The 19345-nt window shown below is 36.1% G+C and overlaps 1 protein-coding gene across 1 annotated transcript; it reads right to left on the bottom strand.

Annotated features, from left to right (window-relative positions):
- Positions 1 to 4477: 4477 nt before the first annotated feature.
- On the bottom strand, positions 4478 to 17397 carry actr2a (actin related protein 2a). Its single transcript, XM_079617270.1, has 9 exons — positions 17240 to 17397; positions 15899 to 16009; positions 11250 to 11465; positions 11087 to 11159; positions 9658 to 9794; positions 9184 to 9333; positions 8851 to 8996; positions 7810 to 7942; positions 4478 to 7377 (listed from the first exon to the last, which is right to left on the bottom strand). Exons 1-9 carry the CDS (start codon positions 17285 to 17287, stop codon positions 7207 to 7209), a joined length of 1185 nt encoding a protein of 394 aa, XP_079473396.1. The 5' UTR covers positions 17288 to 17397; the 3' UTR covers positions 4478 to 7206.
- Between the last annotated feature and the right edge of the window lie 1948 nt (positions 17398 to 19345).

Genomic DNA, 19345 nt, shown 5'->3' with positions numbered 1-19345 from the left:
TATATATGCATTAGTGCCAGAACGGCCCATCTTCCTGAACCCCGTCACCCACCCCTGCTCCCAGACTGCAGGAGGCGCCGTGATGACGGCCCGTCTCATTCAGGACCCTGTCGTGCCATCACACGCATTAGAGAAGGAGTGTTTGTGCAACACAGCTTCCTCCCAGTTGGGAACAAACAGATCACACACACCAGGATGTTATTGTGCGTGAAACACAACTAAAGAGATTGAAGTGTGTGAGAATGATGAAGGTCAACAAAGATTAAATGCACATTGATATCAACATTTGTAGCTTAATACAAAAGAACAAGGACGAGGGAGGAAATAGAGATGTTCGGGGAGTCTGCGTTCTCCAGAGGAGTCTTCCCACACTGAACAGGGACCTCGGAAGGAGCCGTGTGCGTGTGTGTGTGTGTGTGTGCGTGTTTGCAGGAAAAGAGAGGGCCGGGCCAGCATTGTCTCTTTCCCCGTGTACACCCTTGTTTGTTTACTTTCAGCAGCAGTTATCTGGCAACCTGTCCACAGGGCCGGAGAGGTCATGGTAATGAATTTACTGCACTAGTCCGAGGTCGACTGGAGCCTTTTGGGCCGTGCAAGTCTCTGCGGAGCAATGCAGCGCTTCAAATCCGGTTAAAGTGCATTTTAAGAGTCCAAGTCTGGAGTTTTTTGGTAGCGTCTGGATCCTTGAGACTAAAGTATTAAGAGAGACACTGTAAAAGTTGTCTCAATAGAGCCATGGGAGCAGTTTCTTATGAGCAGACAGCATGATGGGAAACAGACCCGGATCTGAGCAACTTGGAGGAAGAGGAAAAACACGTTGCCTTTACACTCTTAATTCAATTAAGTTAACACACGATTCGTTTTTTACTTACGAGAGTCACAACCGCATTTTATAACCGAACTCAGGCCGGTACATTTTCAGGCCTCAAAACGGCATTTTCGACGACCTCATGCTGTGTGAAAGGAACCGCACCGGACAACTACTAAACCACCCAGCTAACAGATTTTGGTTCATTCTTCGTTCAGAACATTATTTTCTTAAGGTTTGTATTTGGTTTAATGGAAATAGAACGTTAGTTTTTGGTTTGTAGAACGTTATTCTTACATTATTCAAACTTCCCCTAACGTTATTCATACATTATTCAAAAGCTCCCCTAACATTATTCTAACGTTCCCCTAACATTATTCATAAGCTCCCTTAACTTTATCCTAACGTTAGGGGACGTTAACGTTCCCCTAATGTTATTCTTACATTATTCAAACGTTCCCCTAACGTTATTCTTACATTATTCAAACGTTCCCATAATGTTATTCTTACATTATTCAAACGTTCCCCTAACGTTATTCTTACATTATTCAAACGTTCCCATAACGTTATTCTTACATCATTCAAACGTTCCCATAACGTTATTCTTACATTATTCAAACGTTCCCCTAACGTTATACTTACATTATTCAAACGTTCCCATAACGTTATTCTTACATTATTCAAACGTTCCCCTAAGGTTATACTAACGTTCCCCTCACGTTATTCATGCATTATTCAAAAGCTCCCCTAACGTTCCTTTAACGTTATTCATACATTATTCAAACGTTCTCCTAACGTTATTCATATATTATTCAAACGTTCCCCTAACTTTATTCATACATTCCCCTAAAACAAAGTTTACGTTACCCTAACCTAAAGTTATTCTAGCATTATTCAAACCCATAACGTTATTCTTACATTATTCAAACGTTCCCCTAACGTTATTATTACATTATTCAAACGTTCCCCTAACGTTATTCATGCATTCAAAAGCTCCCCTAACGTTATACTAACGTTCCTTTAACGTTATTCATACATTCCCCTAAAACAAATTTTACGTTCCCCTAACGTTATTCTAGCATTATTGAAACCCATAACGTTATTCTTATGTTATTCTAACATTCCCCTAACTTTAATCTAACGTTAATCTAATGTTCCCCTAATGTTATCAATATTATTCTAATGTTCCCCTAATGTTATTCTATTGTTTCCCTGACGTATCAAACTAATTTCAGATCTCTCATTACACAAAAACATCTGTAACATTTTAATTTGAATTGATTTTACATATACATATTTTACATGGTTAATAATTAATAACCTAACAATAACCATTAGAGAACATTCTGTAGGCCTATAAGTTATTTTTTAGGATATTTAAAAAAAATCGATCAAAAAAGTTTAAGTCATAATTATTAAATAAAAAGTACAAATTATAGGCCTTCTCATTAGTCATTATGATATAGAAAGTTGAAATGATTGTGTCATAAAAGTCAAATACAATGACATAAAAGTCATGATTATGACCTTTTATCTCAGAATTCAGACTTTTTCTGTCATTAAAGTTAACCAATTGCAAAACAGCTGTCAGGTAATCTGCATCTCTCTCCATTCAGGTACGTTAGTCTGTTTAACATAAAACGTCATATTATTGAAGTAAAATGAGTTTGAAAATGTTCTCATAATATGCATATAAGAGAGAAATATATTTGAATGCTGCAATATAGCCTATAATAATTGTCCTCCAAACTCAATCCCAGCATGCCCTAGTGCTGACTGTTCCAGCAAATAACCCTTTGAAAACTACTAGAAGAGAAGCATTTACACCAGATTTGCCCTCACGGTCCGGTTGCATAATGATATTGATAGTAAACATGTCTGTGGTTCATTTCATACACCAATGAATCGGCTTGTTGTGTGCTGGATGTTCAACTGAACAGAATAACTATTCTCTTCCCCACGGGGCAGTTCAGTCATGTGTACAGTGCAGAGTGGAATTGTGGGATATATACTATGTGGATAACACTGTTTTCTGTACCAGGTTACTTGTCATTAAGCAGAAAAAAGACTAATGGCACAAAACAAACCTTATCTTAAAGAGATAGTTCATGCAACAACAACAACAAATAAAACTAAGTCATCATTCATATTCATCCAATCATATTTACACTTGTAAATATATACATACACGCATATACAGTACATATAAGAGTTTTTTTCTTTATATATATATCAAATAATGACACATTTTGATATGTTCCTCACACAAAGATATTGTTTGACTTAAGATAAAGTGCACAAGCCACATAGACTTCTATGATACTTTTTTAGTGCCAAAAAGTGGGTTTGGAACGACATGTGACAGTGTTTTTGGGTGAACTTCCAAATTTGCATTTCTGTGTCATTTATGCAAATCTATCTGTAGTCTCTCAGTACAAACAAACGTAACGTACAGCGAGTGAGTCGCTGTGTGCAGAGCAGCCTGGCCTTAATTTAAACAGGCCCCACTGAGTCTGACAGCCCCCCCTGTTTACATGAAGAAAATCGGAAACAAATGTGAACACAATCACCCCCTCCTACACACACACACACACACACACACACAGCGCTGTATCACTGTGCAAGATGACTGTATCACTCAGACCTCCAAAAACCTGACGCCTTCTTGAGAAATGTCAAGGAAAAGCACTTTGTATTAAAGTTGCAAGCAAAAAAATAATTCCTGCTAAAGCTGTAATTGTACATTCATCCAGCCCAGGCCCGAGAGACAGAGAGAGGCTGGACAACAAAAGCACATATGCATGCATACATGTGTTTTAAATATTTAGGGATAATGTACGGTCAACCTGGCATTATTGCAAGAAGTGATATTGACCGGCTGACTACACACAGTCACGCTTATTAAATGGTTACTTACCAGATAAAACAAACAAATTCAATATTTAGTTGTTGTTTTTTTGTGAGAAGAAAGATTTAAAAGTGATAGAAAAGAAATTAAAACTAGCACATCTAAACAGGGAATCTGTTGCCGTTGACAACAGTCATATACACAATATTTGTACAAAATATTTAACCTCAAAATATGGTGACTGACCAATTAGAATCAAGTATTCCAGAGTGCTGTCCAATTCGTTTTTTTTTTTTTTTTTTTTTTTTAAGTGTGTGTGCGCGCGCGTGTATACAATACTGTGCTAAAGTATCAGGCATGTGTTTTTTTTTTTTACCGAAAAATGCCAGTTATTTATATCTTTTGCTGTAGTGTGTCAGTAGGAAATATCAGTTTACATTTCCCCACACATTTTATAACCTAAAATATGGATAAAAACATGAATAAATAATGAGCATGTGTCTAAGACTGGTACTGTAAATCACCACTTTAATAGAGGAACAGAGAAAAGACACTGCTTGTGTACAGCACATCTACATGGCAACCAGACATTCCTTGTGCGCTTCCATAGTTACATGCCACATATGAAGAAAAATGACTTTCTCACACACACTCACACACACACACACACACACACACACACACACACACACACACACACACACACACACACACACACACACACACACACACACACACACACACACACACACACACACACACACACACACACACACACACACACACACACACACACACACACACACACTTTAACAGTTGAGTTATTAATCAATTTTCTTTATTCAAATCAGTGGTCAGGCAGTACGCTACAAACAAAACAAAAACAAAAAAGAGCAGAAAACAAACAAAATGACTACAATACCCAGACTTGGCACTTGAAGAATGCGTGTGAATGAAATCAGAAGAGTCGTCACACAGTGAGGAGAGTCTGACTGCGTTCAAACCGAAGCCAAACACAGAAACATCACTGATCCAGCTTCCAAACCGCCGTCACGAGTACAAACACTAAAAATTATCATCATCATTACCAATACCATCATTATTATGTCGTTCATATTACAAACAGGCAGTAAACCGTTACATCATGGCCGCCTTCGGTCTGGGAATGAAGCGTCTGACCCATAAACACCCATCGGGCGTCAGCGAGACCCAGACTATTAGATGTAGTGAAGACATGACATGACAATGACCCGACAACAAACAGCAAAGATAAAAAAAACATGAACGCAAAAACAAAACGATAAGAAAAAAGTAGAGAATGTGAACAATCGTGAGGTTCGATTGAGACTCACTAAATAAATGAGTTGATGAAAAGGAAGCAGGGTTATTGCAATAGAATATGGACACAAGGTTATGCACGCGTGTGAAACATGCATGAGCTGCCACTAAACACACACACACTGCTGCTGCTCTCGTGTTTCACCGACAATTCTCCATGTGTGAGTCTCACTTAACTCCCACAATCAAAAAGAAAAGCAATCACAATTACATTTGCTTATCCCTTTTTTACAATCTTTTTTTTTTTTGGGGTTGGTGGGGGGGCTGGGGGGGGCATTGTGACATTATTTTCTTGACAATTATACACATTCACCTCCCAGACTCATTAACATAACGTACACAAATATTTGACTTCCTGACTTTTTGTAATTCCCATTATTCTACAAGATGGTGATTCTGATTATATCCCCATTACTGTCATTTTTACTGTATTACAGTACAAGTAGCGTAACAATTATTTTTACATTTAGATCAGCATAAAAGGCAGTATAACAAAACCAATAACATTTTATGCTACAAACAAAATTGCATTATGGTAATGACGATACAGTTTTTGCATTATGGTAATAAAAATGCAGACTTTTTGCATTACGGTAATTATATTTTCTTTTTAGCATTACGGTAATGAGTACAAATAGCGTAATACAATTATTTTAAAATTTAGATCAACATAAAAGGTAGTACAACAAAAACCAAACCTAGTTTTATGCTTCAAACAAAATTGCATTATGGTAATGAAAATGTTTAGTTTTCTGCATTACGGTAATGAAAATGTTTAGTTTTCTGCATTACGGTAATGAAAATGTTTAGTTTTCTGCATTACGGTAATGAGTGTAAAGTACAATTATTTTAACATTTAGATCAGCGTAAAAGGCAGTACAGCAAAAACCAACCACATTTTATGCTACAAAAATTGCATTTTGGTAATGACAATACAATTTTTGCATTACAGTAATGAAAATGTTTTGTTTTTTGCATTACGGTAATAAAAATGTTGATTTTTTTGCATTATGCTAATGATATTTTATTTTTAGCATTACGGTAATGAGAATTTGGGATGGGGGGTATGAAAATAATGGCACAATGCAAAAGGTCTCCCTAACATTCCTTTACAGGAACTATAACATTTCTTTCTGTTGATTTTGGAGGGAAATGTTTTTGGAGAGACATGTTTGATGAGATTCACCCAGCCAAACGCAGAAATGAGGTTCTAGATTGCAGCTCTAACTGTATGCTAAACATGCGGCAGAACACTATCACTTCCCTTTCAAATGGAGTCTGATATTGATGCTATTGTTTATGAAAGTCCTTTAGACTGAAAGGAATAACTGATCCTGGAACCGCAGGTGGAATGACATGAACAGAGAGTCTATATTTGAAGACTTCCCAATGCAGATTTTCATTACTACAATAAGGAAGACTAACGCTGCATTCAAAGCGTCCTCGCGATGATATTTGACAAAAGAACTCTCTTCAAATGTTATTTGGGGAAGTTTTCTCTCGCTATTTCCAGGGCATCAGGTGAAGTGCACATCCAATAATGAAGCGCACCAACACGGAGATTAAAGACAGAGATAGTAAGATAGAGAGTAGGCGTTTCAGCAAAAGCAATCTGCCTTCGGATGAACGTCTATGTGTTTGATACCATCGGCCACAATTATTATATTCTTTAGCATTTTTATTAGCAAATTGCTGCAGCGATTTTTATCCTCATTACAAAACTTTATTTTTTTTTGTAACAAAGAAACTTTATTTTTTTTTAAAAATACATATTTTTATTGTTTTGTCTGTTTACATGCACAACATCCTCCTGTTTCTTACTCTTTTTAGAGCGATATTCCTCTTCATTAGGGTCGATGTGAACTCATGAGACGGACAGGACTCAGAACAAACAGAAGGTCATGATATGCCGGATGCATTAGATTATAGGATTCATTTTGGCAGCATAAACGGGTGGCTTCGTGAGCAAAATAAACATTTCGTTTTTCGTCTCGTGTTGTGCAGCAGTGATACGAACCTTTACATTTGGAATGTCGTACAAACATTAAGCGCGTTTTTTGGATTGCAAAGGAAGTTCAAGTATTTGATCGTTGTTCTCAAGTATGTCGGCAAAAAACTTCCGGAAACCTCTGTTTACGCTGCCAAAATGCCACCCTGTGACGTGTGTGATGTTTTGTGTGCATGTGTATATATGGGTGTGTGTGTGTGTGATTTATCTAACGGTGACGCCTAGCTTCTCCAGAACACGCATGCCCTTCTCCTGGTACTCCTCTCTGGTCAGCCAGAAGTTGTCTTTGTCCTTCATGATGTCGGCCAGCACCGCTCCTCCTAAAAACACCATGTGTTTACGGCGTGGAGGATCCTCGATGCGGATCTTAAACTTCTACAGAAAGAGAAAAGACGACAGATTCAGTAAAACAGCAATGCTGTATGTGTGCGAAATCATTACTAATAAAATTTAAAAGGGTTAAAAATTTAAAAAATTGCTCTAGATATTTATGACACAGAGGCAAGAATTGCTGCGGTAGTGATTCATCCATTTCAAAATGGCTAATATTTGTTATCGGTTTAGTGCATCTGCAGTTACTGTCTCATGGTTAGGGGAAAAAAATTAAAATGTCCCAAATTCAGAGGGAGTTTAGTTTTTTTAAGTTAGTTAAATAACTTATTTTCTGACACCATAGTCCACCTCAAATAAAGAAGTTGCAAACTGCTAGTGGTCAGAACTTGTGGACAAATGTGTTTTTTAGGATGCCTGTATTCTAGAGCGAGTCTGCATTAGATGTAGCTGTGGTTCATAAAGAGGTGCCGGTACCGAGAGCTTGTCGACGTCTCCCTTCAGCACTCTCTCGAGGTAAAGCTGCTTGAGCTCACGCTCCAGGCGGGACGGCAGACCAGGATACATCGTAGAACCGCCCGACAACACAATGTGCTTGTAAAACTCAGCCCTGGAAGAAAGAGAGTCAAATATGAGTGTGTATACACATGTACACAAAAATCTGATACAATAACGATAATATTATAATTATAAAAATATGAATCAAATTATTCAATATTATTATAATTTAAAAATATATATATTATAGAATTATATATTTGTTTAGTATTTTAAAACTTATTTAAAACACACAAAAAAATTACTAACAATTTATTATGTATTTTTTTCAAATATATTACATGATGTGTTGGTAAAACGCATAAAAATAAAATAATTTGACAATATATATAAAAGATATAATACATAAAATGCTATATTATATCCTACATGAATATATAATACATTGTAACACATACATATATATAATAATAATATGACCTAACAATGACAATATTATAATAATTAACATTATTAAAATGATATTATAGAATTACATATTTTGTTTATTATTTTAAAACTTATTTCAAATATTAACAATTTATTATTTATATTTTTTAAAGATTTTACATGATGTGTTGGTAAACCGTAGCCTAAGACAAAAAAAAATACATAAAAATAAGATAATATTTGAACAAATATATATAATATGCAACACATATTATATAATATATAAATATAATTAAAAAATATATTAATATATACTAACAATATTATAAAATATAATTAACATTATTAAATATTATTATAACTTTAAAATTATACATTAATTATATATTTTATGTGTACTACTTTACAAGTTATTTCATTTTTTATTTATTAAATTTTTTAAGTTGTATTCTATTTTATTTTATATATAACATGTTTGTAAAAACAAAGCAACTGATACAAATATGATAATATTAGACAAAAAGATATAACATGTGATATATATTCCGTTATACGGAATGCTGAGTGTGAAATGTGTGTATCTGAAGTGACCTGGTGTCGATGTCGGCCGCCTGGATGGTGTTGAAGAGCAGTTCGGCTACACCCACTCCCTCCACATTAATGAGGTGAGGCTGGAACAGAGCTTCAGGAGCCTCGAAACGCTCGCCGCCCACTTTAATCAGTCTCCCGTCCGGCAGCTGCAAACACAGACAGAGGACAGAGTCGGTTAATCACTGAGGATGAGCTCACTCCACACGCCGCTGCTGCCCTCTAGTGGCATCCCAGAGGCCGGCATTATTGCTCCAGTCTACCATTGAGAGGGTTTATTATATCTTAAAATGCCCACTAGATTATGCTGAGCAGAGCGTGTGTGTTCATATGTACCGTGTAGGACTCCACCAGCACGGTGGTCTCCAGCGCAAGCTTCTGCTCCTGCTCGATGTTATAGCCCACGTAACACAGCTTCTCCTTCATCATCCTCACCGTCTCGAAGTCCGCCGAGTGGTTGAAGGCGTAACCCCTCAGCAGCAACAGCTGGAGACACACACACCGAGAGCGTTACATTCAGTCTGGACATTTCTCTGAGGAATCCGCCTATCAAATCTGATTTATAGTGGACTACAGTGTAGCTGTTGTTAACTGAAAACAGAACTATTGAAAAGCAAATGTGCGAAAAATTTATTTATATGTTAAGAACACAAACACAGTGATTACAATACACACTAGACTGACATGTTGAGCGGACTCGTTAACTTTTTCAGATATGGTAATATTTACACTAAACGCATTTGGACTGGATTGAGTGAGACTGATGAAAACGTGTGTGTGTGTGTGTGTGTGTGTGTGTGAGAGATGCACCTTGATGAGGTAGCGCGTGATGTCTCGTCCAGCGATGTCCAGACGGCGCGTGAGATGAGGAAGAGAAAAGCCTTCGTACACTGGACAAATATGAGTGACACCGTCACCAGAGTCCACCACTACACCCGTCAGCAGACCTGCAGAGGACATATATTATATTATATTATGTTTAATAGTATTTAACTATCATTTTTATATATTATATTTATTATTTATTTGTATTGCATTAAAAAAAAATGTATTTACTACTTAATTTTATTTTTTAAATATTATAGATTATTTATTCAATTATTTACATTTATATATTGAATTTAATATATAATTATAACTATATATAATTAGGCTGGGCAAATTTTTTTCTTTTTCGATTACCGGTAATCGTTTTTTAAAATGTGGTCGATTCAAAATCGATTTTTCCCATATTTATCCATCACCCAAAAGCCAGTATTAGTTTTCCTCCACAGTTCATAGGCTTGCAGTCTCCATGCTACAGCGAATACCGTGAGATTTTATGTTAGTTTCTCTTAAACATAAAATAACCTGATCCAGTTTTATTAAGGCATGCGACTGTTCTGACTTGTCAATTGAATTTACAGCATAAATTTTTCATCTTTCATCAAAATCCTGTCTATTCATAGTATGCATTTGAAGTTGGGTTTTAATGTACCCAAGTGTACCTAAAATAAAAAGTTTAATATACAGGTTTGTGGCTCTTAATTTCTTTTTATTAATTAACCACTTGTAAACTTATGCTCACCGTTCTTTTTTTATAAATAGGATTTGTATTAAATCTATATTCATTGAGTCGAATCGGGAATCGAAACATCTGATCTGCCCTAATATATAACTTTTTATTATTTTATATTATTTAGTATTATATACCTTATACATTTACTATTTATTATATATTCATGCATGTATTACGTTTATAAAGGTTTATTGTTTTTATACACATAAATATTAACATAAAAATCATATTTAACATTATTTATATTTATTAGTCATTTATATTTATGTTGCATTTAATATTTATTACATTTATTACTTAATTTTGTATATATTTATAGATCATATTTAGTATTTATTACTCTTTTGTTACTTTTTATATTTATATAAATGTAATATTTAATATTTTTTTATATATAATATATATAAATATACGTATTTAATATGTATTATATATTATATGTAATATTTACTACATTTTATTTGATCTTTTTTTTTTATATTTAATATTTTCTTTTTTAAATCTTTCATTCTGACCATTAGAAACAACATGAAATCAGAAACGGCTCCATTAACTTCCTTACTGTCTTCTTCTGTCTCTATAATGCACTTTTCATCAGTGCATGTTGTCGTAAAGAAGCTAACGTGTGGTGATCACCACCAGCTCTGGCCTCTGGTTAAAGCCCGTTGGCAGGTTCAGTACCTTGAGCGTAAAGCGTGAGCACGGCCTGGATGGCGATATAAACCCCTGAGAACTGATAGGTCTCGAACATCACCTACAGGGAGGGGAAAAGAGGGTTACAAATAAATCCCATGGACACAAACCTCAGCGAGCTCCATCAGAGGCGTAGAATAACGCAACAAACCTCGATGATCTTCTCCCGGTTCTTGGTGGGGTTCATGGGCGGCTCCGTGAGCAGGATCTTGCAGTTTCGCGAGTCGATGTTGAGCTTCTCGGGGCCGAAGGTGTAGTCCCACAGGTGCTTCATATCGTCCCAGTTCCTCACGATCCCGTTCTCCATCGGGTAGTTCACCTCCAGCATGGAGCGCAGCTCGCTCGCCTCGTCGCCCACCATCAGATCCTGCGGGTCACAGAGGAGAGGTCAAAGGTCAGGAGGCTCAGTGCCACGTTATCTTTCACTTCGAGGTGAACGGAAGCCGTGAAAGATGAATTAAGTGTTAGATGGGAAAATAAACTAGTATTTTCATTGCATCAATGTATACTATTTTATGAAATTCACTCATGAGTTGACTAACGACAGCAAAAATCACTGCAATCCAGTCATTAAAAGTGAGTAAAGGTCTAGAGAAAGTTGTTGAATGAACCAGGGTTGCCATTGGTGTTGTTATAGTAAATTAATATTTCCAGGTTTTCCGAGCATGAACCCTGTATATCCTCTTTAGACACAGCACACTCGTGTCAATCAGCACAGAGCAGTGCATGCTGGGTAATGGCAAACATCGCTCACACACAAGCAAAATCATTTCATCGGGGTTAGTGAGAGAAGAACTCGTAGTTAGTTTTGATCAAACCGCTAGCAGCTCTTGAACTCACAGCCATACACACACTTACCATCCGTCTACAGTCCTACAGGAACACAGGACAGAGAGAGAGAACAGGAGGACCGGATGTAAACGGATGCAGGATCAGCGCTCTTCAGGAGAGCCACAACACGCCTTATATTCAAAATTCATAAAAACAAAGGAAACCTGTATATTCAGGGCATTCATTGCAGAGTTATTTTAGCATAATTTATCGTTTTTTTTATTCTTATGTTTTAAGTCAGTTTTTGTCTTTATATTTTCCATTTAATTTTAGTTAATTTAAGTAATTTGTCAATATAGCTTATACATTTTTATTTTAGTTATTTTAGTTCATCAAGCCTTGGCAACTAGCTGAAAAATAAAATACTTTTTTATATTTCATTTCATTTCAAGAAACGATTTTTTTTTACGTTTCAGTTTAGTAAAAAGCAGTTTTGCTTTTAAATGCATACATTTAACATTAGTTCAAATAAGTCAAAAAATATTTACTAGCGCTTAATCTGTTGTACCTCGATTTGTTCTGTCAACTCCATCAGTAATTATCTACAACGTCAGATGGAGATTTGTTCATTTTTAAAGAAATATTTAATTAATATATATATATATATATATATATAGAGAGAGAGAGAGAGAGATAGATATAGCGCAATTAACGTGGTTCAAGCACTTTAAGGCCTTTAAGAATATGCGTAAAATGGTATTATGTTTTCTTTAGCAAGCCTGTAACCACTTAAAAAATAGATGGAAAACACCATTTACAGCCAAATCAGAGAATTTACCATAGGAAATAGCAGTATATAGCGCCACGCCACCTATAGCGTCCGAACTCCATAAAAGTTTGCATGCTTGTTTAGAGTCATATGTCGCGTGCGCTTGCCTAATTTAAGTTGAGTTTTCGTTTAGTAGGCTTGAGTATGTTTTGCCACGCTCTTTTCTAGATCACCCTGCAATGCCAACAGAATTGTACAGCAGTGGTTTTATTGAGGTTGAGCAAAAAACCTAGGCCTAGTTCGCAAAAGTAGTTTTTTTTAAATATTCTCAAATATTTAACGAACGATTTGATTGACAGCAGTTGTTCTTGAGGCTAAAATTGTTCAGAATGAGGAGATCTACCATATATGAAATTAATATTGTGTTTCTGTGTGAAACACAGGGTGATTACAGAGGCATAAAACTCATTAGCACATATGTGTGTGTGTGTGTGTGTGTGTGTGTGTGTGTGTGTGTTAATAACATTGTGTTTAAATCTAAACAATACTTTTGTTCTAAACAAAACAAGATTGTAGGACCGTGGGAAACAAACCCAACCACGTTAACATAGATCGACAATAAAAAGACCGAACTCCAGGCTTAAATACACAGGGAACAGAAACTGGTGTGTGGAAGCTAATGGGAAAACAAAACCAAAAAAAGTACATTACATTAATAAAACGTCAACTTAACTACATGACATACTGTCTTATTTGCCCAAAAATATACATGTTTCATATAAACAAATAAAATATGGTAGAGAATTAAGGAATTTAGGAACCGGATTTTTGTGTGGAAAAACAAAAAGCACTTGTTTATTTGAAGACTACTTGTAGTAAAAAAAGCATTTACAGCATTAAATAATATATGTTAAAAATAACACCATCACTTGTCTTAGAAATCATACTGTGTTTGTAGCTAAAAACGGGTCCAGGACTGAGAGTTGGTGATATGCCTAAAACGGGTCTCTTTTGGCAATAATAAATATACATCTCAATATTTCTGGATTTTCCCTGAAAGAGTATTATTATTATTATTTTAAATCAGAGAAACCCATAAACCCCTCTCACAGCTCACGTGGGCTCCAGCCCTACTGACAAACACTCAGCAGGAACTTCAACTCAAGCGGGAAGTTACACAAGTAGCCGTTTCTTACAAAATAACACCATGGTGCTTCTTTGAAATCTGACGATTTACAACCTCTGATTCAAAGTCTAGTGAATCTAAAAGCATCATAAATGTGCACTTGACATGTAGGCTGTCCCAAAAGGTCTTACGATACCTATAGACAATAGCTCTGTTTCCATCCAAAGTAAGAATTGAACTTAAACGCAAAATTGTAATATCGCACAAAACATTTGCGAATAAAACAGCGTTTCTATCCAGTGAGCTAAAGAGAACAAAATCTATATTCATGATAAACTGGCGCTAAATATCACTAAGAAAAATGGAAGTTTTAAATAATAATTGTAAATAATAATTTTTGAATATAATAAATTACTTTAGTTAAACCATACCATCGCGCAGTCAAGTCTTTTTTGATGCGCATCGAGGAATTTATTTGGTAAATGTGTTTCCATTGTAGTTTATGCGCATGCATGGTTTCTTATCGGATCACATTTTTTTTTGCATTCATTTTTAATGCACATCTCGGCATTTCCATCTAGCATTTTTTTTATGCAATATACATAAAAATAGGTGGATGGAAACCTAGCTAAACACGGCTCTAACTTACCTCAACACACGCGCCTAGAAGTTTCTAGTATGTCTAGAAGAGCTTGACTAGCTGGTTCAGCTGTTTATTTGGGGTTGGAGCTGAACTTTGCAGGAGAGTGGCCCTCCAGGAGAAGGATTGGACACCCCGGCTCTAGTTACTTTATTGTCACTTAGTGTGTGTTCACACTTGACATGTTTGGTTGGATTAAAGCGAACTCTGGTGCGACTGCTCTGTTAGTGCGGTTCATTTGTATAAGTGTGAACGCTGCCGTCTGAACCCTGATGCATCAAACAAGAGGAGCGAGACGCTAAAAAGATGAGCCTCAGTCCGCCTCCAAACCAACTCTGGTGCGGTTCGACTGAAATATGAACAACACGGACCGAACACACGTAAACAAACCAAAAACAGGACATGATGTCAAAAGATGCGACCCTAAAAAATCCTCAAGCGTTCCTGTTTTCTCACCATAGTCGTGATGTTGCTCATCACAGTTCAGTACAGACATCAGAGCCGCGTCTCCTCACAGCAGATCTGTGTGTGTGTGTGTGTCGGAGGGATTCCTGACGCTGTTTTGACTCCTTTAAACATTTTATAAGCTCTCCACGAGTTCTCAGCTGGTCAGAATACCATCATATGTAGCTACGCACATACAGTGCTGAGCGCATTTATCCCAGAACACAGCATTGTGTTCGAGAAGTTCAGTCGCAAAATATGTGTCATAAAAGCCAACCAATCAGGTTGTGAACGAATCCCTATGCCTTTAGGTTCGGTATCTTTAGGTTCGGTGTTAAAATGCCAATGTGAACGCTAAGCGGACCAGGACAAATTATTTTTTTTTGGGTCCGGACCAAACGAAAGTGTGAACACACCCTTAAGCCCGGGACACACAAAGCCGATGATTGGCCGTCGGGAAGTTTTTGAGCGTCGCCCAGCGTAGTTTTTTTCCTAGTTGGACGCCGTCGGTGAGAGAGAGAACTCTGATTGGCTGTTCAGTTTAGTGAACGAGTCAGTGTATGAGAATAATAGCAAAACACCAAAAGCAAAGAAGTCAAAACTATACAGACAGAAGGATGTTCTTATTTTACGTCATCATACCGGAGTGTTCCCGGGAGAATATTTTAATATTAACAGGAGGAGAGTGGAATAAAGAAAGTGATCAGCAGGACTGATAGTCAAAACGGTAAGCTTGCGCGGCTTTGTTTACGGTTCGTGTGTCTGCAGCATGTAGCGCTGGTTTCCCTTTTTGAATGATGAAAATAGATAAATACATCTTCAGAAATAGACCGTTGTCTCATTTACACGCAGACGCAGAACACGCATGCTAGCTGACAGTCGGCTGTAGTTCTTCAGCGCTAGTTTGGTGTCTTTAGATGCCAGATAGGAGACAGATGCCCATGTAGGGTGTATACAGCAAAGCAGCTCACTGAGTGATTGGAGCAGAGCCCTAATCATGGTGTCGGTGTAGGGAAAGATTTAGGGTGCCGTTTAATGAGGAAACTTTACCTTGATCTCGATGTTTCCCACTTTGGCAGTGGAGCGGATGATCGGTCTCCCCACCAGAGCTGGGAAAATGTGCTCCGGGAAATTAGAGCCGGCATATCCGCACTTCACAAACTGAAAGACAGCCAGACAGAGAGTTACATCATTACAAATATCACCAATCAGAAGGAAAAAAAGGGGGGAAACTGTTAAAACTAAGTGCTAGATTAAAGCTGAATAATAAATAAATAACAACGAAATTACTCAAACTAAAAATGTTTAGTTTTTTTCCTAAAAATATTAGTAATAATACAGACCGAAAGAAAGACAGCTAGTCATTAAAAATCAGAAACACGCAAAAAAAAAAAGATGCTTCTAGACATTTATCAGAAACATTAGTGCGCACTTCATGACAAACAACTAAATTAGGCGTTTCACCGGTTGTCATCATCCATAATAATAAAACGACATATACCATAGTAATTACATTGAAAATGCGACACATCTAACCTAAAGTTCACCTGAGAAAGTCTCACATTTGAGTTTTTCTTCTTTTGTCCCAGGGTAATGTTTATATGTTGTATGTACTATGGTAATAGCATCTCTTTTGGACATGTACTACAGTAATGGCATGTTTTGTGAACATTTACCACAAAATATGAACCCGTATTATGGTAATATCATGCCTTTTGGACCATTACCATATAAAATAGGTTGTTCTGGACATTTAATATGGTGTTTTTCTCGACATATAATAATATGGTAATACAGGATATGCACCATAATATAATTTGGAGTCACTTTGTGTATCATTTGACTATCATATCAATAGCATTTGTTATCAGACAGCGAGAGAATGATGATGGAATGTGTTTGGTTTGTCTAGCATGTCACTTCCTCTCTCGGCCAGATGTGAGATTACAAACTCGGAAGTGAGTTAGAGATCCATCTTTATCGTTGCTTTTACAGACACAGATAGTCAAGCATCATTGATATAAACGCGCATAGACATGTCATTTAATCAATAATGCATGCTCACACTGCGACCTCATTAAAATATAAATCAAAATATCTGTAAACGTCAATCATGTCAATAAATATACACAGCTCCTTCTAAACATCCACATGCAACACCATTTATAATATATCGTGATCTATGATTGTTGAACATCTGATCAGTGTTATTTCCACATTTCAGTTCGTGTGTAAATCACAGATAATCACAGTGTAAAATAAGGTGCTATCATTTCACTTCCTGTTCCGCTGCATCTTTCTCTTGCAAGCCGTCATTTAAACACACACAAGCGCAAAATAAAACATCCTTCAGACCGGGCAGAGCCGTATGAGGTCCGCTATCACACTCACCCCGGTCCCGTTGTCACACACCACCACTTTTCTGCCTTGACCGTCCATGTTTCTACAGACTCTGTGAATCCGCCCTGATCTCAGCGCTGCTGCCGCTGTCTTCGGCCAGCCGGAAGTCACTCAGCGCCCCGCCCTTCACACCCCTTCAAAATAAAGGTCCGCCACGACGCTTCAAAGGAAAAGACGTTTTATGGCTACAAAATAAAAGCTTTTAACCATTTTAAAATAAAAGTTAGCACATACATTTTGTCAACCTCTTTCACAAATTTATTTCATTTCAAAACCACATTTTTTGCAATTCAGCAACGAAAATATATATAACAAAATGTCCTTAAATTTCCCCTGAGGTGAAAATCAAGCTTTTAATGTTGTTTATATGTCTATGTGGTATTTTAATATGCTTTAAGACAAACCATGTGTAAATTCATAAGTCAATTCTATTGCTGAGTATTTTTGTTCTTAAACTGCAGTGAATCAAAGACACAGTTTGAAATTGCTGGTGTTTCTGACGTCACAAACTACCATCAACGACTGGATCTCTGAGCTGGTGTGAGTGAGTGGAGGCGGGGCTAATCATAGAACCGTGTGTACTAAATGAGAAGGAAAAAAGTTGAAATATGTAATTTTGATGATCAAAGATGAGTTTTAATGGATACAATTTTTGACTACAGGGGGACTTTAAAATCAAAAATTGGGATTTATTAATATTGACATGAACTGTATAGGTACAAAATGATTAATAATACATATTTTTCATTGCTATACACTGTAAACCCCATTGCTCAAAATAATTGGTTTGAGTAGACAACTTAAATTTGAACAAATTAGTTCAATCAAATTAACTTTCGAGTATTTAGAACTTTTAAATACTTTCTTTTTCCTTTTAAATTATCAAAACTGACACATTAAAAAAATATATGAATTGTTTAATTGTTTTAAGTCTTTTATGAACTTGTTTCTTTTAATTTAGACAAATTAAAATTTAACTGAAGGAATTTTTCTTTCCCAGAATGCTTTGAAACCATGACACTCAAAAGGGAGAGTCAATTCTAAAATTAAGTGTCATTTAATGTTTTTTTGTTGTTGTTGTTGTACGAGATGAATTTTAAGTGGGATATTTAGTAGTGCTTAATGTTTTGCTATGCTAATTTAGAAGAAATTTGTGTTATGTTTTTTTTTGAGTGTCGCCATCATGTTGACGAGTGGAGCATGAGCTGAGTTTGAGATATGTTTAATGTTCTTATGTAATTTCTTCTATGTAAAGCACTTTGAATTACCACTGTTTAGCTTTGCATTTACTGAATGAGCACTGTGCCACTGTTCGACCCACTGTTTGCACTGTATTTTATTTTCTAAACTGTTTTAATTATTCTTATTTATTTTATTATTTATGTAATTATTTTAATTTCTTCTATGTAAAGCACTTTGAATTACCACTGTGAATGAAATGTGCTATATAAATAAACTTGCCTTGCCCAACCACACTCATTCAGCAATTGCTATGCTGATACTATAAAAGCATTGTGTTACCAATTAACAAGTTGGCATTTATTCAATTAGCTAACTTCCACTACTAAAAGTACTTAAATTGAAATGACATGATAATCATTTTTAGGTTAAATGTATAAATTAGCTTACTCAAATATTTCATGTTAAGAGCAATTCAAACGTATGAGCACACTATATAAATCTGCAGGTTCTGCTCACTTAAACTTTGAATCTCTTAACTTAAAAATGTTTATGTGACTGATTACCTCAATTTTTTTTAGTTTTGCCAACTTATTCAGGTTTACAGTGTAGCTAAATATGATTATATTGTCTGTTGCATTTTATAGTTTTAGATTTTTTCCTTCTCTCCATGATCTTACAGAACAGACAACTGGGGCAGGACTCCTTAAGAGCTTGCAGATGACAAGTCAGAGATAAATAAATAAAAATGATCACTCTTTTCATCATTTTTCTTTGTTCTAATTTTGACGGACTTTAGTTAAAATTACACCGAAACCTCAAAAGCAAGCAGGCCAGTAGCTCTCCTATTCAATGGATGCATAAAAATAGATAACAATGCACAATAATTGATAAAAATAGACAACTCAGTTCAAACAC

This window comes from Phoxinus phoxinus (genome assembly GCF_949152265.1).
Source record: "Phoxinus phoxinus genome assembly, chromosome: 6".
Lineage (NCBI taxonomy): Eukaryota > Metazoa > Chordata > Actinopteri > Cypriniformes > Leuciscidae > Phoxinus > Phoxinus phoxinus.
This window is presented reverse-complemented; position numbering and strand designations above follow the sequence as displayed.

What these genes read in the sequence shown, in the direction of transcription:
- actr2a (XM_079617270.1), bottom strand. Translation starts at nt 17,287, where the DNA reads ATGGACGGTCAAGGCAGAAAAGTGGTGGTGTGTGACAACGGGACCGGG. An exon ending in ACCGGGAGAAGATCATCGAG is followed by an intron (nt 11,160 to 11,249) that starts GTTTGTTGCGTT and finishes CCCTCCCTGTAG; the next exon opens with GTGATGTTCGAGACCTATCA. An exon ending in GCGGCCGACATCGACACCAG is followed by an intron (nt 7,943 to 8,850) that starts GTCACTTCAGAT and finishes TCTTTCTTCCAG; the next exon opens with GGCTGAGTTTTACAAGCACA.